The sequence below is a fragment of the Sorex fumeus genome, unplaced genomic scaffold (assembly GCF_029834395.1).
Source record: "Sorex fumeus unplaced genomic scaffold, SorFum_2.1 ptg000039l, whole genome shotgun sequence".
NCBI lineage: Eukaryota > Metazoa > Chordata > Mammalia > Eulipotyphla > Soricidae > Sorex > Sorex fumeus.
In genome coordinates, this window is record NW_026606096.1 from 21,899,246 (window position 1) to 21,916,448 (window position 17,203).

The following is a 17,203-nucleotide window of genomic DNA, read 5'->3' on the forward strand; positions in this document are numbered from 1 at the left end:
CCTACCGCTGTGCTATTGCTCCAGCCCAGATACAGCAGAAACAACAACAAATAGAACAAAACCAGAGTCTTGTCTTCCTGGTGCTTTATTCTAATGGGAGGATAGATAGCTGAAATAAATAAATGAGTAAACAACATGAGTATTACAAGCGGATAGATGTTAGGGAAGAAAGAATCAGGGACTTTCTACAGGTGTACTTCTTTAATTCTCTTCATTGTTCTTTTTCCTTTTGAATCCAGGGATAAGTGGGAAGTTATGAAATGACTTCTGGGACAGGAGAGATAGGTCAATAGCCCTGATGCTTTGCATGTGAGAGAACTGGATTAGATCCTGACATCCGCCAGGTCCTAGGAATGACCCTGAATATCATGTTCAGCATAGCTCCTGAATACCACAGGTGTGACCCAAGAGCCAAAAGTCTAAACAAACAAACAAACAAATAAACAAACAAAAAACCACTTCTGATCCAAGTACTAAACAGTTGACCCAAGAGGTCCTGAAATCAAAACAATACTTGAAAAGCTGGCTTCTCATGAAAAGTTCAAGTGAAGACAGAGCTAGAGGGTTTTCCAAGTCCTCTTGGCTTTGTTGTGAGTTTTCAACTCTAGTTCCCTTTCCTTGGAACATGCATTTCATTTGTTTCTGCCTTACCTCGATTTATGCAGACACACCCCACTGATTGACTTTAGATTCCTGAATTTTCTTTAGAAAAGACTTTTGCTGAGTGTTGAATGTAATTGCTGTTTTCCCATTAGAATACTAATCCTGCTACATTGTAGAGGTATAGTCCTCTTTCTCTCCAATTAGGACTCCTAGATTTGTTTACCTAAGAATACAGTAACTGTTTTTTCATTATTGTATCCTCCCCGCTCAGAATAGTAAATGGTGGAGAGTAAGCATTTGTGGTAATAATGGAACTCTGGTTACATAGAAAATTTAATCAGTGTGCTATTGATTTGTCCGGAATTTTCACCAATATATTTCTTTGCAAAAGGGATGTTGGTACTTTACAAAAAAATTTATAGTGAGCACCTCACAAGTTATACACATAAAAATTAAACAAACTTGGTCTGGAGATACAGTATAAGATTTATACTGCACCTTATACGGAATAGAACAAAGTTCTGCATGCAGTCAGCACTGGTTTGATCCTTGGCACTACATGCGGTTCCCTAAGAACTGAGTCAGGAGTAAGCCCTGAACACTACTGGCATGACCCCCAAACAAAGAATCAGGCCAAAAGAACTAAGTAAACATTATTATGGAAAATTTAAAACAGTTAAAAGTAAAGAGGACAGTATAATATTAAAGGATAACATTGGTTTGTGCTTTCTCCCCTGCCACAAGGTTTATTGGGTACATCACAATGCTCCCCAAGCACTCCCATTTCCTGGGTATTCATCTTTAACTTCTCTGTGCTTTGCTTTCTCTATCTGTTAATTACTCATTTCCCCTAATCAGAACCTGTGATTTATAAAGTCCTTCTAAAGACTCTGAATTTTGTATTTTAAGTGAAAAACTGGTTTCTCTTTCCCTTATGTCCTTTGCATAGTTTACTTTAGAGCAATGTCCTTTTTGTAAGATACAGCAAGACAGTTAATGCTGTACTTTTGTAACTTGGGAGTTAATTGACTGCGAACAATATTTGTCTTATTTACTTGACAAATTACATTTGTCTTATTTACTTGACTTAGCTTCAATTGCCCTTAGTTCCAAGCACTCCAAAAGCAGGGTCCCGACAAAAGGACTGGATGCACCCAGGGCAAGCTGTGAGCTACCCTGGCATTGAAACGGGACAGGCCAAGTGCCATAATACTTAAAATAAGTTACGGTCCTGGACAAATTCTGTCATGACCCAAGATGAAGTGACTAGACAAAGATCCTGCTAGGGTTGCACTGTAGCACTGTCCTCTGGTTGTTCATCTGTTTGCTCAAGTGGGTACCAGTAACGTCTCCATTGTGAGACTTGTTACTGTTTTTGGCATATTGAATACGCCACGGGGAGTTTTCCAGGCTCTGCTAGGTGGACAGGATAATCTCGGTAGCTTGCCAGGCTCTCTGAGAGGGACGGAGGAATCGAGCCGGATCGGCTGAGTGCAAGGCAAACACCCTACCCGCTGTGCTATCGCTCCAGCCTGCTAGGGTTAGGAAAGGTTAATCTGGCGTGAGCACTGCAGTCTGGGATCTATAGTGAGATAGTCCCAGGAGAGCTACCTTTAAAGTTTAATACACCTCTTACTGTGTTCACACAAAATAACAAGAAAGATTGTTAAGAAGTAAACTCAAGGTGGTGACTGTTTAAACGGCTATGGACTACGAAAAGGAGAAATACAGCCTTAGATGAAATCACACCCTTGAATGGATCTCCGGAGATTTTTGTCTTAGAAGAGCTTTTACTTGCGGGGAGGGGGGGGCGGTGTGGGGGGGCACACCCCAAGGAAATGCTTTCATATGTTGATTGTGCTACCTCACCTAAGTGTAGTTGCTACCCCCAATGCTGGGAGATTGGACTCTAGACAAAGGCTGCGAGATGAGAGGAGCATGGGGGGAAGTAGGAGATGGGAATGAGAGGCCTTGTCAGATGGGAATGGGGCATGCAGTGACACTGGAACAGGCACACGGGGAGAATGGAATAAATGGTGGGACAGAGATGGGAATAAACAGAGACTGAACACCAACCATCCTGGCAGCTCTGTCCCCTCCCTCATGCATCAGTTAGTGGCTCCTGGTTGGGGTGGGGAAGCAGCACATGGTCACCAACGCACGTGGTGGGAGAGAATTGCCTCTTTTGTTTTGCTTTTTGGGTCACACCCAGAGATGCACAGGAGTTACTCCTGGTTCATGCACTCAGGAATTACTCCTGGCGGTGCTTGGGGGGCCATATGGGATGCTGGGAATCGAACCTAGGTCGGCTTCGTGTAAGGCAAATGCCTTACATGCTGTGCTATTGCTCCAGCCCCATTGCCTCATATTTCTTTTGTGATTACACATCATATAGTCACAAGTAGTATTTTACTTGCTCTCAGTTAATCCAATCCTGGTCAAATTTGTTTCATTCATGACTCTACCCAGTCCCTTGCTTCTAGATTTAAACACTTTTGAGGGGAAAGTAACCTCAATACTAGCTTGGTTGTGTGATTCAGTACTACCAGGTCCACGCCAGCGGTGCTGCCCCTAGCACTCTGCATGTATTCCAGCTCTTTGAGCTACTTCTCCTTCCCCTAGATTTGGTTGACATAAAGACAGATAATATACTATTTGTCACAAAGTTTTAAAATAGTGTGCAGGGCTGGAGCGATAGCACAGTGGGTAGGGCATTTGACCTGCACGCAGCTGACCCAGGTTCGATTCCCAGCATCCCATATGGTCCCCTGAGCACCACCAGGGGTAATTCCTGAGTGCAGAGCCAGGAGTAACCCCTGAGCATCACCAGGTGTGACCCAAAAAGAAAAAAAAAGTGTGCATAAGACCACTTTAGCCTTTACAAAGCAAACATATAACACTACTTTAGTTTTTAATATGTACATAGGACTTATATATACAAATCCTAACAAATTGCAATAATTGTAATAAAAAATCCTAATAAAACAAATTTTATTGATTCTATTCCCATTTTACTGAAACAGAAGCAAGTTCAGAGAAATCAGTCGTTTCTTCGATCACAGGCTTAGGATTTATCAGTCAGAACTTGAATTTAGTTCAGTGTATAGTATTTTAGACTAGTTGGTACCCTATGAATAGAAATAATTTCTCAATCTTTTAAGACAGGGCAGTAAACAGAACATGATTCACCCCATAACTGGTGGCAGATTTGATAGAGGAAAAGCAGCACTGGATTTTCCCTTCCATAAAGCGACCACTTATGTTCAGTTCTGGACATAAACCTGCTTGTTTTTTTGAAACAAACTCTGTGTTGTATTACTACACTTTTTGTTTAAACTTTCTTATAAGAAAAATAAGGAAACCTGAGCATCAAGTTGCTTCCAGATGACCGGCTCCAATGTATATACACCAGAACATACTACTTCCCTTAAAAATTAGGGGTTATCGTGGGGAGGCTACATTGCTATAGGAATAAATACAATGTTGAAAACGAAAAAAAAAAAGATCAGACACCCCAATTCAATAGTCTGCAGTTTTAGCCTCACCACTTACACTGTTTAAACGAAATGCCAGCCACCACCACCTGGCAGTGTCAGGCACTGCGCCCCAGGTAAACCAGCCAAAAGGAGTTGCTATGGGGTGATTGTTCCGAAGGCGTGTCCATCTCGGTGGAAAAGGACAAGGAGCAAGAAACTGGTGAAATGAACAAAATCAATGGGCGGTGGGAGGTCGAGGGGCCTGGTGACAGATGAAAAGGCTGGAGGACAGGAGTTTAACCAGAGGGAGTGACTTAGAAACTTAAAAAGTAAAAGGGGCGAGGGCGATCTTAAGCGCAGCCCGGGAGCAAACAGGACGAGCTGGAGGGTCAGCACCAACGCCAGGCACCCGCGCCGTTGCTAAGAAACGCCGCAGAGGCGGCACCGGAAGGCACCGCCCCGGAAGCTCCGGAAGGCTCGGGAGGGCGGGCCTCTGGCCGGAAGTGGCTCATCAGCGCCGCCTCCAGCTCCGTAAGAAGAGAGAGACGTTCTCGGCGCCGCCACGAGGTCCCGTGGGCCGGTTACTCGCAGCGTTTGCAGATCGAAATGTCGCACCCTTCCCCCGAGACGAAGCCCTCCAATGCTAGCAACCCCCGAGTCTTCCTGGATGTGGACATCGGAGGGGAGAGAGGTCAGCGGATTGGGATCTGCACGAAATGACCCCGAGGAGGCTGCGCGCCGAATTCGGGGGCGGGGGGAGGGTTGTGATGGCGTCCGAGGGTGGGGGGCGGCCCAGGGCCGGGGCGACCCGGGGAAATGACTTCCAGACGGGAATCTGGTGGAGGGGCGGCAGGGAGGAGGAAGCAAAAAAAAAAAAAAACCCAAACGCGAGACTCTCAGGGCTGGGTTGGGCCGGCGCTCGGCGGTCCTGTGGAAGTTTCTGGAAATTTCTGGCTCCGAGATTGCGGCGGCCTTCCGCATCGCCGCGCTTGTGCGTGCGCTTCAAGTTGGCTTTAAAACAGCCAACTTAGTCTTTTTTAGATGTAGTAGGACGTTCAGGAAGCCCTTGGCCTATGCGTTTTTTTTTGGGGGGGGGGAGGGCGCCGATTAATTTCAGGTCGTGCGCGCGAAATCCATCAGTACGTTTGAGTGGTCCTCGCATATTGCTTTTTGCATTTTTTTCAAACCCCCCACCCCCTTTTCCAAGATTCTTAATGTGGAGGTCCAAGGGGGGGGCATTTTTTCTCTGGTTTGGGCCCCGGAGGGGGAAATGAGAGCCCGTTGTGGCAGCGTGGTTGCCTAGGCAACGCCAGCGGCGTGGCGATGCGCGTGTTCTGCTCGGTCAGCGACCAGCTCCCGTTCTGGAACGCGCCGGAACACAGACGCCTCGGGTGCAAGGATGCTTTCGCGACAGGTCCACGCACGCCCGTGGACGTTCAGGGTTCAGGTTGCTTTGGGAGATGAATGCGAGCCTCACTTAGTATTCGTCGCCGTTAGATTCGTCTGGAACTTTCTTTCACCTTTCTCTTCCGACCCCAGGCCAGGCGGGTCCCCCCCCCCCCCACCCCCCAGACTATAGCTGGAGCAATAACCACACTAGGCCGGCGCGACCACCTAGAATAATGGACTTTCCTTTGGTTGATCGCTTGGCGATTGGGGATTCCGAGTCCAGAAATGACTCAGGTTTTTTTTTTTTTTTTTTTTTTTTTTTTTTTTTTTTTTTTGCTTTTTGGGGGTCACACCTGGCGATGCACAGGGGTTACTCCTGGCTCTGCACTCAGGAGTTACTCCTGGCGGTGCTCAGGGGACCATATGGGATGCTGGGAACCGAACCCGGGTTGGCCGCGTGCAAGGCCAAAGCGCCCTTCCCGCTGTGCTATCGCTCCAACCCTCAGATTTAAAAAGTGATTGTTCTGCGGGATGTCTGAAGATTTTAAGCGGCTGTTTTGGGTCCTTTATAAGATGTAGGGGGACAAAAACAGTTGATTGTTTAAAATTCATTATGATATGCCCTACTTCACATTAGATAGACTGGATTTTTTTTGGTCCATATCTGGTGATGCTGGGGGTGGGGGCAGTTTGTGTGTGTGGGGTTGGTTGGGTGGCATTTCCAGGAGATGCAGTTCTGCGACTGGTTGGGCTGCATGAAGACAAGCACTGTAACCTTTGTACTGTTCTCACTGGCAGGTAAGACTAAATGTGAATATAAGAAAAGTGGCCCATTATTTTTACCCATTTTTGTCCTTTGACTGTTTCATGTACTAACATGGTTTCATTTCTTCTTTCAGTTGGCCGGATTGTCTTAGAATTATTTGCAGATATTGTACCCAAAACTGCAGAAAATTTCCGTGCGTTGTGTACAGGAGAAAAAGGGACCGGTGCCAGCACCGGAAAGCCGCTCCATTTCAAAGGATGCCCTTTCCATCGAAGTAAGTGTAAAGTTGAAGCTGATTTTCCTTAGAGATAAACAAATCCTGTTCTCCAAGAGTGAGGGCAGCAGTCATTGGGTAGGAAGTGGAAGTTTACTGAGCCTAGGCTACATGTGCTCAGTGTCATAAGGGAGGATTGTGAAAGGTGAAATTGACTATGGAAGGTACTAAAGTTTATTTGAGACATGGACTACTTTAACAGCCCTCTTCATCCCAATATAATTAAGTGGAGAAAGAGTGACTATAATTTATAAATAGGCCTAAGGTATCTTGACTGCTGCCTGGTGTAAGAAGTTACATTGGTTCAGCATCTTGATCAACCTAGTGTAATTTGTGATTTTTTTTTTGGTTTCTTTGAGGGGGCCACACCTGTGATGACTAGGACTTATTCCTTGCTCTGTGCCTAGGGCGTTCTCCTGGCTGGCTTGGGGGGACCATATGGGGTATGCTGGTATCTGATCCAGGTTGTCTGCGTGCTAGGCAGACATGCTACTAGCTGTACAATCACTCTGGCCCATTTGCAATTTTTAAGGTTATATTGCACTGCTGATCATACTTACTAGTATACTTTAGTGGTGATTTGATGCTTCTTCCAATAGACTGCAGACTCCTTGAGTTCAGAAACTTGATCTTGTCTTTAGCATCGACTAGTAAGTGAGCCTTCAGTAAATATTAGTTTAGTGAATAAGTTCATTTTATGAGTGCTAATATTTTTAAGAGAGATTTGTTTAGGAAAAAATGGCACTAGTTTGTAAATATTTAAGCCATTAATATACATGTTTAATAAAATACTGAAATAATGTAATGAAGTATATTTAGAAAAGTATCAACCTAGTAGACCCAAAAACTGCTATCCTTAGAAAAATATGTCTATGAGGAGCCCTTGGCGGGAGCCTGGGAATTTGGTGCTTGTTACTTGATCTGCTCACTAAATCATAAGGGTGTTTACTATGCCTAAGCTATTTTTACAAGCAATTTGATTTGTGCTGAGCTTCTGCTTTCCTGTTGGGAGTCTGGAATTTTGGTTTATGCCAAGCAGAGAGCCCACATGATCGATCAATTTTTCCTGCTCTTTCCTCTCCCTCTCCCTCTCTCTTTCCCTCTCTCCCTCCCTTCCTCTCTTCTTCAACTGGAATTTAACTTTGATTTTGTATAGTTACCTAGGCTTATTATGAAATATTTTACACATCTTGATGCGTTTTCTTGGACAAAAAAACAGACTTTTTATGGGAGGAAGAAAGCATAAGGAAGCCTGCATACAGATTCCTCAACTCTCTTTTCTTTTATAACCTACCTGTGTGCGGCATTGCTTAATAAAGCCAAACATGTGATGAGTCCAGGGAATTTCCTCATGGGGTGGTCTTAGGAATCCTGAATCAAGTGATAATTTGTTGAATTATTTTTATTAAGGTAACAAGTATACTGGGAATAACATTCAGTTGATATTATTAAGGTGTATCCTGTCATAAATACAGTTACAAGGATAAAAATAGAGTTGCCATACTTACAGGAAGTTGTTTGCTGGAAGAGACAGATCATTATATTACGTTATATGTTATAAAATAGAGGTAGAGTCATGATACTGATTTTTTGTTATAAAATGAAGGTAGAGTTTGGAGACCGGAAGAAAAATTATGTCCAACTTTGGGGTCTCAGTCATAGTTTCATAGCAGAGGGGTCACGTGAACTAATTCCGAGTATTACTGGGGATCAGGCAGTTAAAGTAGTTTGGACTCAACTGAAAAAGACTGAGAAGAGATGAAAATTATGGGGAGGAATGTGGTGAAAGGATGGTGACATTACTGGACTCATATTTTAGTAGGTTTTAAATATTCATGAGTTAACATTGTTGAAGTGATTCATTTCTCACTGTTTCTTTTTTTATAGTTATTAAGAAATTTATGATTCAGGGTGGAGATTTCTCAAATCAGAATGGGACAGGTGGAGAAAGTATTTATGGTGAAAAATTTGAAGATGAAAACTTCTACTACAAGGTAAAGTAGACAGAAATGCATGTCATTGCTAATAGTAACAGTTGCTATATGTCTGGGATACTTGTTGGATTGACACCTACAAATATCTCAGGTGTGCTTAGATGTTCCTTTTCTTGTGAATATTTGCATGTATGCATCTATATTACGAAAGTTACATCCAATTAATGATTTCATTTGGCAAACACACCTAAGTTACTTTAGTGTGTTGATATGCTTCAGTAAAGCCAGTGAATTTTAAGTGTGTCCACCACCTGGCAAGATTATTTCCAGGGAAAGTGTTCTCATTATGTGAAGGATGGTAACTTGTGCATGTTTATGCTTGAATTTGAAGAGCAACAAAACCATCGCTAATATCCAGGATGTCAGGGGATTTGCAAACTAGCGGATATGGTTAATGTCCAAGCTCCTAAAGGACATTAGTGTGCCTGTGCCTTATCTTCATTATCCCAAGATGTAATCGGGTATATTGCACCACTCAAGTTGTAAGAATTGACATGTAAGTACAAAAGTAAAGTGCTATCTTTGGAAATGAGGAATTTGAACAAGGTAATTAGGATTATCTGAAAGACAAATGTCATCTCTCTCTTAAATAGTATATATTGACTACCTAGTATATATTTAATAATACTGTCACTGGCACCAAAGAACTTTTAAAAATAAAAAGATAAAATGTTTTCATGAGTGACATGGAAATTTCAATCTATCAGGAAGACAGGATTAGAATACATCGGACAACTGGAGAATAAAAAAGTATGAAATACACTAGTTCGAGACTTCCTTGTATATACTTTCTATAGGAAGAAGTATGATATGGTTCAGACTAAGGGATAATATTCAGGAAAAATGCGTACTTAGACTAAGTTAACTAATATTCTATTGGCTGGAAAAGCAGCTACTCTTTGGGGAGGGAAGCTGCCAGAAAGATGTGAAACTGAAATATGTGATTATCATGTGATTAAAACAAGTAGCCTATTGAAAGCACACATAGTTCTTGCTTTCTGCAATTTTGGTGGCCCTGAAAGGTGATTTAGATTTAGATGTAAAGGTGTAAAAGGCATTTAGGTGGAAAGACTAACCTGTAAGTTTGAGTGTGTGGGTGACTAGGATCAAGTTTAGGAAGCCTGATGACAAGGTAAACATAAAGAAACTGGGTTTACAGTACTTTGGAACAAGTTGATGGTAAGGCAGACATTTGCAGTCAAGATGTATGTAGCACTTTGGTGTATTTCCTGAGGGAAGTGATGTACCAATCTAAAATAAAAGGCATCAAATGGGAAGATGGTTCGGGTCTTAAAACCATTAAAGAGGGCAAAGTATAATAATGCAATATCTTAAGTATAACTTATGTAGTGTCTTCTTAAAGATAAAGTTTAATAAATTTCTTCTAAATAGGACCAATTTAGAAATAACCACTTCTAATTAAAAATTAAGTTTTTTTTATCTAATTTTATTTAATTCTTGAACCTATTTTTTGGTCTTAAGTGAATTTTTATTGACGTAACTGACATATAAGATAAGTTTCAGATATACAGCACTGTAGGTTAACAAATATACTCTATAGTTTTTTAAAATTTAAAAAGTGATTGTGAAAATTTGCCGTTTGTATAAAAAGTTAAATTACATTGTTTTTGGATCTAAATGGTTTTACACTACTGCTTTTATATATTTGATGAATAAAAACGATTCAGACTAGTATACTGTGCTAATCTTTGTTTTCTTATAATTATTTGTATTTCTACAGCATGATCAGGAGGGTTTATTGAGCATGGCAAACGCAGGCCCCAATACCAATGGTTCTCAGTTCTTTATCACAACAGTTCCAACTCCTCATTTGGATGGAAAACATGTGGTGTTTGGCCAAGTAATTAAGGGGATGGGTGTGGCAAAGATACTGGAAAATGTGGAAGTGAAAGATGAAAAACCTGCAAAAGTAAGTAAAAATTATTGAAATACTCTTGTGTTAGTTGGCTTTCTTAATGAATATCAGTTAAAGGATCAGATAGTTAACATGCTGCAAAATGTTAGGTACAGGAAGATTTACCTGCCATTTTTCTTAGAAATCAAAAACAAAGATTTAAGCATTTGAAGATTTTAATTATTTCAACTTCAGTCTTGGTAAATTTTATTAGGGTACTTAATACAAAACGTTGTGTCAGTGTGTGCATTAACACATAGAAGAAAGAGGACAGAAAACTTAGATTCTTTATAGACACTGGTGATTGACCTTGGTCGTCTTTGTTTTAAATTTTTATTAAAGTTTTGGGCACTGTGATTTACAATATTGATTACTGGGTTTTATGCGTGGAACATTCAAACACTAAACCCTTGTCCCGGGGCTGGAGCAATAGCACAGCGGGTAGGGCGTTTGCCTTGCAAGCAGCTGACCTAGGTTCGATTCCCAGCATCCCATATGGTCCCCGAGCACTGCGAGGAATAATTCCTGTGCATCTCTGGGTGACCCAAAAAGCAAAAATAATAATAATAATAATAATAATAATAATAATAATAAACTCTTCACCCTCTGTCTTGTGTCGTGTCTTCCCCCCGCAGTGATATCCTTCCTATAAAGACCAATTTCTCACTTGTTGCCTCTGGGCATTTGTTGTTTCTTTACATCCCAGGTATGCAGGAGATAGTTCTGTATCTGTCCCTCTTTCACACCAACTTCATTCAGTGTGGTCCTTTCCAGATCTGTCCACACAGCAGCAGAATGCATGATTTTATCTTCTCGTATAGCTGAGTAGTATTCCATTGCTTTATGTATACCATACTTTCTTTATCCAATCATCTCCTCTTGGGCACTGGAGTAATTGCAGATTTTGGCTATTATGAACAGTGCTGCTGTGAAGATAACTGCAAATATCTCCTTTGGAATACAGTTTTGGGGCCTTTGTGATAGATACCCAGAAGTGGAACTGGTGACTCATATGGAAGCTCTATTATTCATTTTTTGAAAAGTGCCCATAATTTCCAAAAAAAGTTGAACCAGTCATCATTCCCAACCAGCAGTGGATGCGGGTTTCTTTCTGACCTTGATTTTATTATTTAATGTTCCTTGACCTTTTGCACATCCTGTATGATTATGGGTTAGGAATAGGCTAGATTGTTTGACTTGAAGATGTTTATGTTCCAATTACAAATTAAAATGGTTGTACTGTTCCCCAGTGTAGCTGCCGCAGTTGTGAGTAGGACTTGGAGTCTTAAATATTCTGGCTGAGATAAGACAGTTGTGTCAAGGAAAGAATAATGAATAAACACATGCCCCACCTAAAGAAAATTACATAGATAATGAGAGAATTTTCATCTTACTCTGTAATCTGAATTTCTGAGTAGCATAAAATATTTTTGTACATTAAGTGATGATACTACTTGGAATCATATAAAGGGCAGGCATAATTGTAACTAGAGCAGAGAAGTAAGCCTTTTAATGTATGAATCTGTTTCAGAAGTGACTTGAGTAGTATTACACATGACTTTTAGTATAAAGATTTTAAGCTGAGGACATTTTGTTAAACTCAACGTGGTAGTTCAGTTCTTTAATTGAGAATTATTTTTACAGTTGTGCGTTATTGCAGAATGTGGAGAATTGAAAGAGGGGGATGATTGGGGAATAGTTCCAAAAGATGGCTCTGGTGACTGTCACCCAGATTTCCCTGAAGATGCAGATATAGATTTAAAGGATGTAAGTACTTTTTTGATTAGTCAATCTTTACTTATATTAGTAAAACTATTTAATGAAACTTTGATTCATATATTTGACAGAATATATCAGTCCTGATGATTGAACCTAATATTTATGTTACTAAAAGCCAATGTATTTGTCTTTCCTTCAGGTAGATAAAATTTTATTAATAGCAGAAGACCTAAAAAACATTGGAAATACTTTTTTCAAATCCCAGAACTGGGAGATGGCTGTTAAAAAATACACGAAGGTTTTAAGGTAATATTCTTAATAAATCACTTTTAAGATCTTGTAAGCTGAATTATAAACTTAAATTCAGTTTATTTTTGGCAAGTTAAAGAGGTATGTTAGCTTTTCTTTGTTTTTGCTGAAGTTTATTTTTTTGTTCAGGGTGGAGGGTGAGCTGGGAACACACCTGGTAGTGTTCAGGGGTTACTCTTGACTCCGCACTCTCAAACTGCTCCTGGCTGGCTCAGGGCACCACGTTTCAGATATCAAACTTGGGTCAGCCGCTTTAGACCTACCCACCGATCTGTTGCTGTGGTCTCTGCTGAATCATTTTGAAAGAAAGCTGCAGTTCCATGACTTACTCCTATTTTTGGCAGATAATTTTAAAGAAATATGGACGTGCTATATAACCTTAGTGTAAAACATTACCAAAATAATGTAATAATATGGAGCCCATAATCATTTCTAAAATGATTCCTTTTTTTTTTGTTCAGACCCAAAATTGTGCATTATATCATTTATTCTGTCTTAGGGCTTCTCTAATTTTTACTAGTTCCTGCTCCATGTATTTTATTCATTCCTATTTGTGGAGAGTCAGTGCTCTTGCAGAATACTCTGTGCTTCCTCAAGGTTAGTTGAGGTAAATATTTTGCTAACAGTGTGCTTTCTATATCACATCTGAAAATGTTACCAGTTTGATCTATTTTTTTTGGCACTTGGTTAAAGTGGTGGTAACCAGGTATTCATTATAAAAGTTTGAAATAATAAGTACTCACAAACTAAAGGTGATCCTGTGCAAATAACCAGTCCCAACCTCATGTCTCAGTATTTCATGTTAATGGTTGCAATAATTCTCTAGTTTTGTCATAAATTCCACAAGTATTAACTGACAAACATTATCTCGCACATTTGAATTCGGCTCCCTTCCCCCTTACTTGGTATCCATCTAAATCGATTCAGTCATTTTATTTGATACTAGGAGCGGTCCACATCTGTCTGGTTTGTATTCTGTGAGTACTATTCGTTTTCTCTTTTTGGCACCTTCTCCCCCTCCAAAAAATAAGCTCACCACCAGATTTGGTCCTAGTAATTACTTTAGGAGCCTTCTCTACTCTGCTTTCAGACAGTGAACATCAGATATTAGGAGCCAGGTGTGCTCAGTGTTTTTAGGACCTTTTTAGTGACCAGGTCCTAGAAGCTATGTTAAATTACAATTCAGGGGGCTGCATAGCTGACTTGGTTCAATCCCGGACACCGTGGATGGTCCCCTGAGCACAGAGCCAGATATGGTTCCTTCAAACTGTGTTTGCACCTTTCCCTATTTATTTTCTCATAATGAGAACTCTGCTTTCAGACATAATTACATGGAGAGAAAGTATATAATGGGGACCTGAGTTCTAAAAGTGTGTGTTGCAGTAAAGTTTTGAAACTTTGACATGTTAGAAGTAATCTGGAGAAGGAAAGAAAGGAATGTGTCCCAGAGAGAACATGAGCTTGAAGGAGCAAGAAAGCAAAGAGATACACAAACAAGGGAGTTGTATGTTCAAGGGAGAGCAGGGGCTTGAAATGCAAGCCTAAAAAAGTGCTAATAGTACACTGTCTTTAGGTACCTCTTTGAACCCCAGGATAAAGTTGGAACAAATATTTTCTTCTAGAAAAATCTGTATGGGAAGTTGTGAGAAGACTAATATTTTCTATCAGATGTGAGTTTTTTTGACAGTTGAAAAGCAATCATATTTGTATTGCTGAAGAATCCTGCCTTTGTTTCTGTGTTCTCCAGATATGTGGAGTGTTCGAAGGCTGTCACTGAGAAAGCCCAGGGTGCGAAGCTGCAGCCTGTCGCTTTAAGCTGTGTGCTGAATATTGGGGCTTGTAGACTGAAGATGGCAAATTGGCAAGGAGCAGTAGACAGTTGTTTGGAGGTAACTGACATTTTTCTTCATTATTCTTCATTTTAATGTTAAACTTTAGGAAGGAAAGGGAGCAGAAACACCCATATAACATCTTATATAATTTTATACTTAAATACTTGTATAACACTTATACTAGTGTACTTATAATGTCTTGCATACTTGTATAGATCCTAAAAGTCATCTTATATCTAAATATTATGGGCCTTTGGTTCTCAATCTATTTTTAAAGTTTGTGTTACCAAATGCTTTATAAAGATGCTTTTCCTCAAAGCACATACTAATTAATATTGTTACAGTTCATATAGTACTAAGCATTTCTTATATGCTAAATACTGGAATCCAAGCCAGGAAATCAGCTCAGTGTAGGTTCATCAGGATTTTATAGGGAGAATGGATACGTTAGAACACATAGATCAGTTTCATGTGGACATTCAGTAAAAGGACTCTGTTGTAGTTTGGAAAAACATTGCAAACTGCACAATTCTTTTTGCATTTTATGTGCATTGTATAGATCAGCTATACTCAGCAAGTAGTAATAAAATAACTTGACATTGCGGTTAGGTGTAGTTTAGCTGAAATAAATAAGGAAATATATCTCAGAAGAAAATACTTATCGAAGGATATGTTGGTGACCTAGGAATAATCTATTTGTATTCCTATACATTTTTGTGTTTGTTTTTGGGACTTACCTAGCAGGGCCAAGAGACTACTTCTGGTATGCCACTTCGGTTGCCGCTGGAGTTGATGCTTGTGGAATTTGGGGAACTATAAGGTGCTGGGGATTAAATATGACCTCAAAGAGCTATCTTTGTGGCTCAGGAGATAAATTATATATTTAATTTGAAATGATTTTTATCAGAGGCCAAAGAGGAGATAGACTGAGCAGAAAAAGTTTAATGGAATATGAAATTATAGAAATAATTGGTTAGAATATAAAGGATCATAGAATAGTAGATACACACTCATCAGAAACAATATGGCTTTTTAACATATTTGAAGTAGTTTTATTTAAATGCCATTAACACTGCTTTTGTTAGTGTGTTCTCCAGATAGTGGAATGTTTAAAGACCGTCAGTGAGAAAGCAGATCCAAGTCACTGCCTCTTGTTTCAAGCTATGTGCTGAATATTGGGCTTAGCTACATGTAGAAAAGGAGTGGCCATTTCTAAGACTGAGATGAGTCCCAATGAAGTCACCTTTTGATTCTGACATCAGTGGATGTGGTTCATTGAGTCATGGAGGCCTGGGTCCCATAGTTGTGGAACTCATTGGATTACTTACACAGTTTCCTATTGGAGATGTTATATGATTTGACCAAGCTCACTGCCAAGAACCTAATTGAACTGTGTACACTGTGCCACTTTCTCTAGGTAGACAAAATTAACATGCCAGTTGACTTAACGAGAGAGATTTATGTATAGCTTCGTTAGAGTAGTGAAGGAGAAATTAGGCAATAAATTGTGATGTTGCATATGTAATACTCTATGCAATCTCTTTTTTTTGGGTAGGCTCTTGAAATAGATCCATCAAACACCAAAGCACTGTACCGTAGAGCTCAAGGATGGCAAGGATTAAAAGAATATGACCAAGCACTGGTAAAATTTCATTCGTAATTTCAGTTTTTAGAAGATAGTGACCTTCATAAATAAGGACCTTAATATTTTTATAATTCTTTTTTCAATTAAAGGCTGATCTTAAGAAGGCTCAGGAGATAGCACCAGAAGATAAAGGTAAGTTGGCAGTTTTTGTGTGTAAATCATTTTGTTAATAGTTTATTCATTTATTCAGCAGATGCTAAAGCATTTTATTGGGCCAGGCACTGATCAACTGTAATAAAGAAGGTAGCAAGGTCTCTTTGTAGTATAGAAACCCCAATATTAACATATATGAAAGCTATTTTTGTCACTAGCTCGTGACTAACTTTAGTTGAAAGTATAGCAGTAAGAAAAAAAAGTTGTTAACAGTAGATTTAATGTTTGGGCCTGTTTCTTAAGCTGAAGTGTTTTAGTTTCACTAAGTGTTTCACTAAGTGTTCTAGCTGTTGTATAGAACAAATAAGTGTTACTACATGTAATACTAAAGTATATCTGTGGATTCTTTTATTTTTGGACAACGGGAGATATTTATTGCTCTAATAAAAGTTTGCATAATCGACTAGAGCTCCCTAAATCTTTATTTCATTATTTTCATATTTGTGATTGCTTTCTTAGATTAAAATTTTCTGTGAACATGGCTTGATTATTTAAGGAAATGTTTGATCTTAGGAAACCATCAGTTTGCTGGTTAATTTAATTTTGGGGATGTTTTAAGTAATTATGTACTTATTTTGCAGCGATCCAGGCAGAGTTGCTGAAAGTCAAGCAGAAGATAAAGGCACAAAAAGAGAAAGAGAAAGCAGCATATGCAAAAATGTTTGCTTAATAAGTAATAGTTTTAATGAGTGGGCTGTATAAAAGCAGTAAAAAATAACGGTCTTTGTTTTATTGTGTGATTCATAATGTGTTTGATACTTCAGTTTGCCATGTTTACAGTTCAGGAATACTGATAAGGATTCACTAAATAACTTTGCCAAATACAGTGAAATTGTTTTTTAAAAATGGCTATCTGCATTATTCACAAAGAACGTGTCCAGCTTATTTTAAACCTGAAAGAGACACTTACTGAATAAACAGATTAAAGCTTAAATTTGTATATTGTTTCTTTCACTTCTTGTTGTATCTGTGGTTTACTTGTGCTGGTGTCTTATAGCTAGATATGCACATCAGTGGTTGACCAAAAAGGCTTTGTGGATCAGTGTAGTTTGTCATAGCTACTTAGTTCTATACTCGTAACTCAGAAGCAGCCATGTATAGAATGTAAACTAATGGATATAGTTTCCA

General features: G+C 39.6%; 1 protein-coding gene across 1 annotated transcript; it reads left to right on the forward strand.

The window, feature by feature from the left end:
- Positions 1-4,598: 4,598 nt before the first annotated feature.
- PPID (peptidylprolyl isomerase D) lies at positions 4,599-17,164 on the forward strand. Its single transcript, XM_056118962.1, has 10 exons — positions 4,599-4,770; positions 6,368-6,508; positions 8,396-8,502; positions 10,244-10,432; positions 12,062-12,184; positions 12,336-12,442; positions 14,193-14,334; positions 15,833-15,919; positions 16,012-16,054; positions 16,657-17,164. The coding sequence occupies exons 1-10, from the start codon at positions 4,686-4,688 to the stop codon at positions 16,743-16,745; spliced, it is 1,113 nt and encodes a 370-aa protein (XP_055974937.1). The 5' UTR covers positions 4,599-4,685; the 3' UTR covers positions 16,746-17,164.
- The last annotated feature ends 39 nt before the right edge of the window (positions 17,165-17,203 follow it).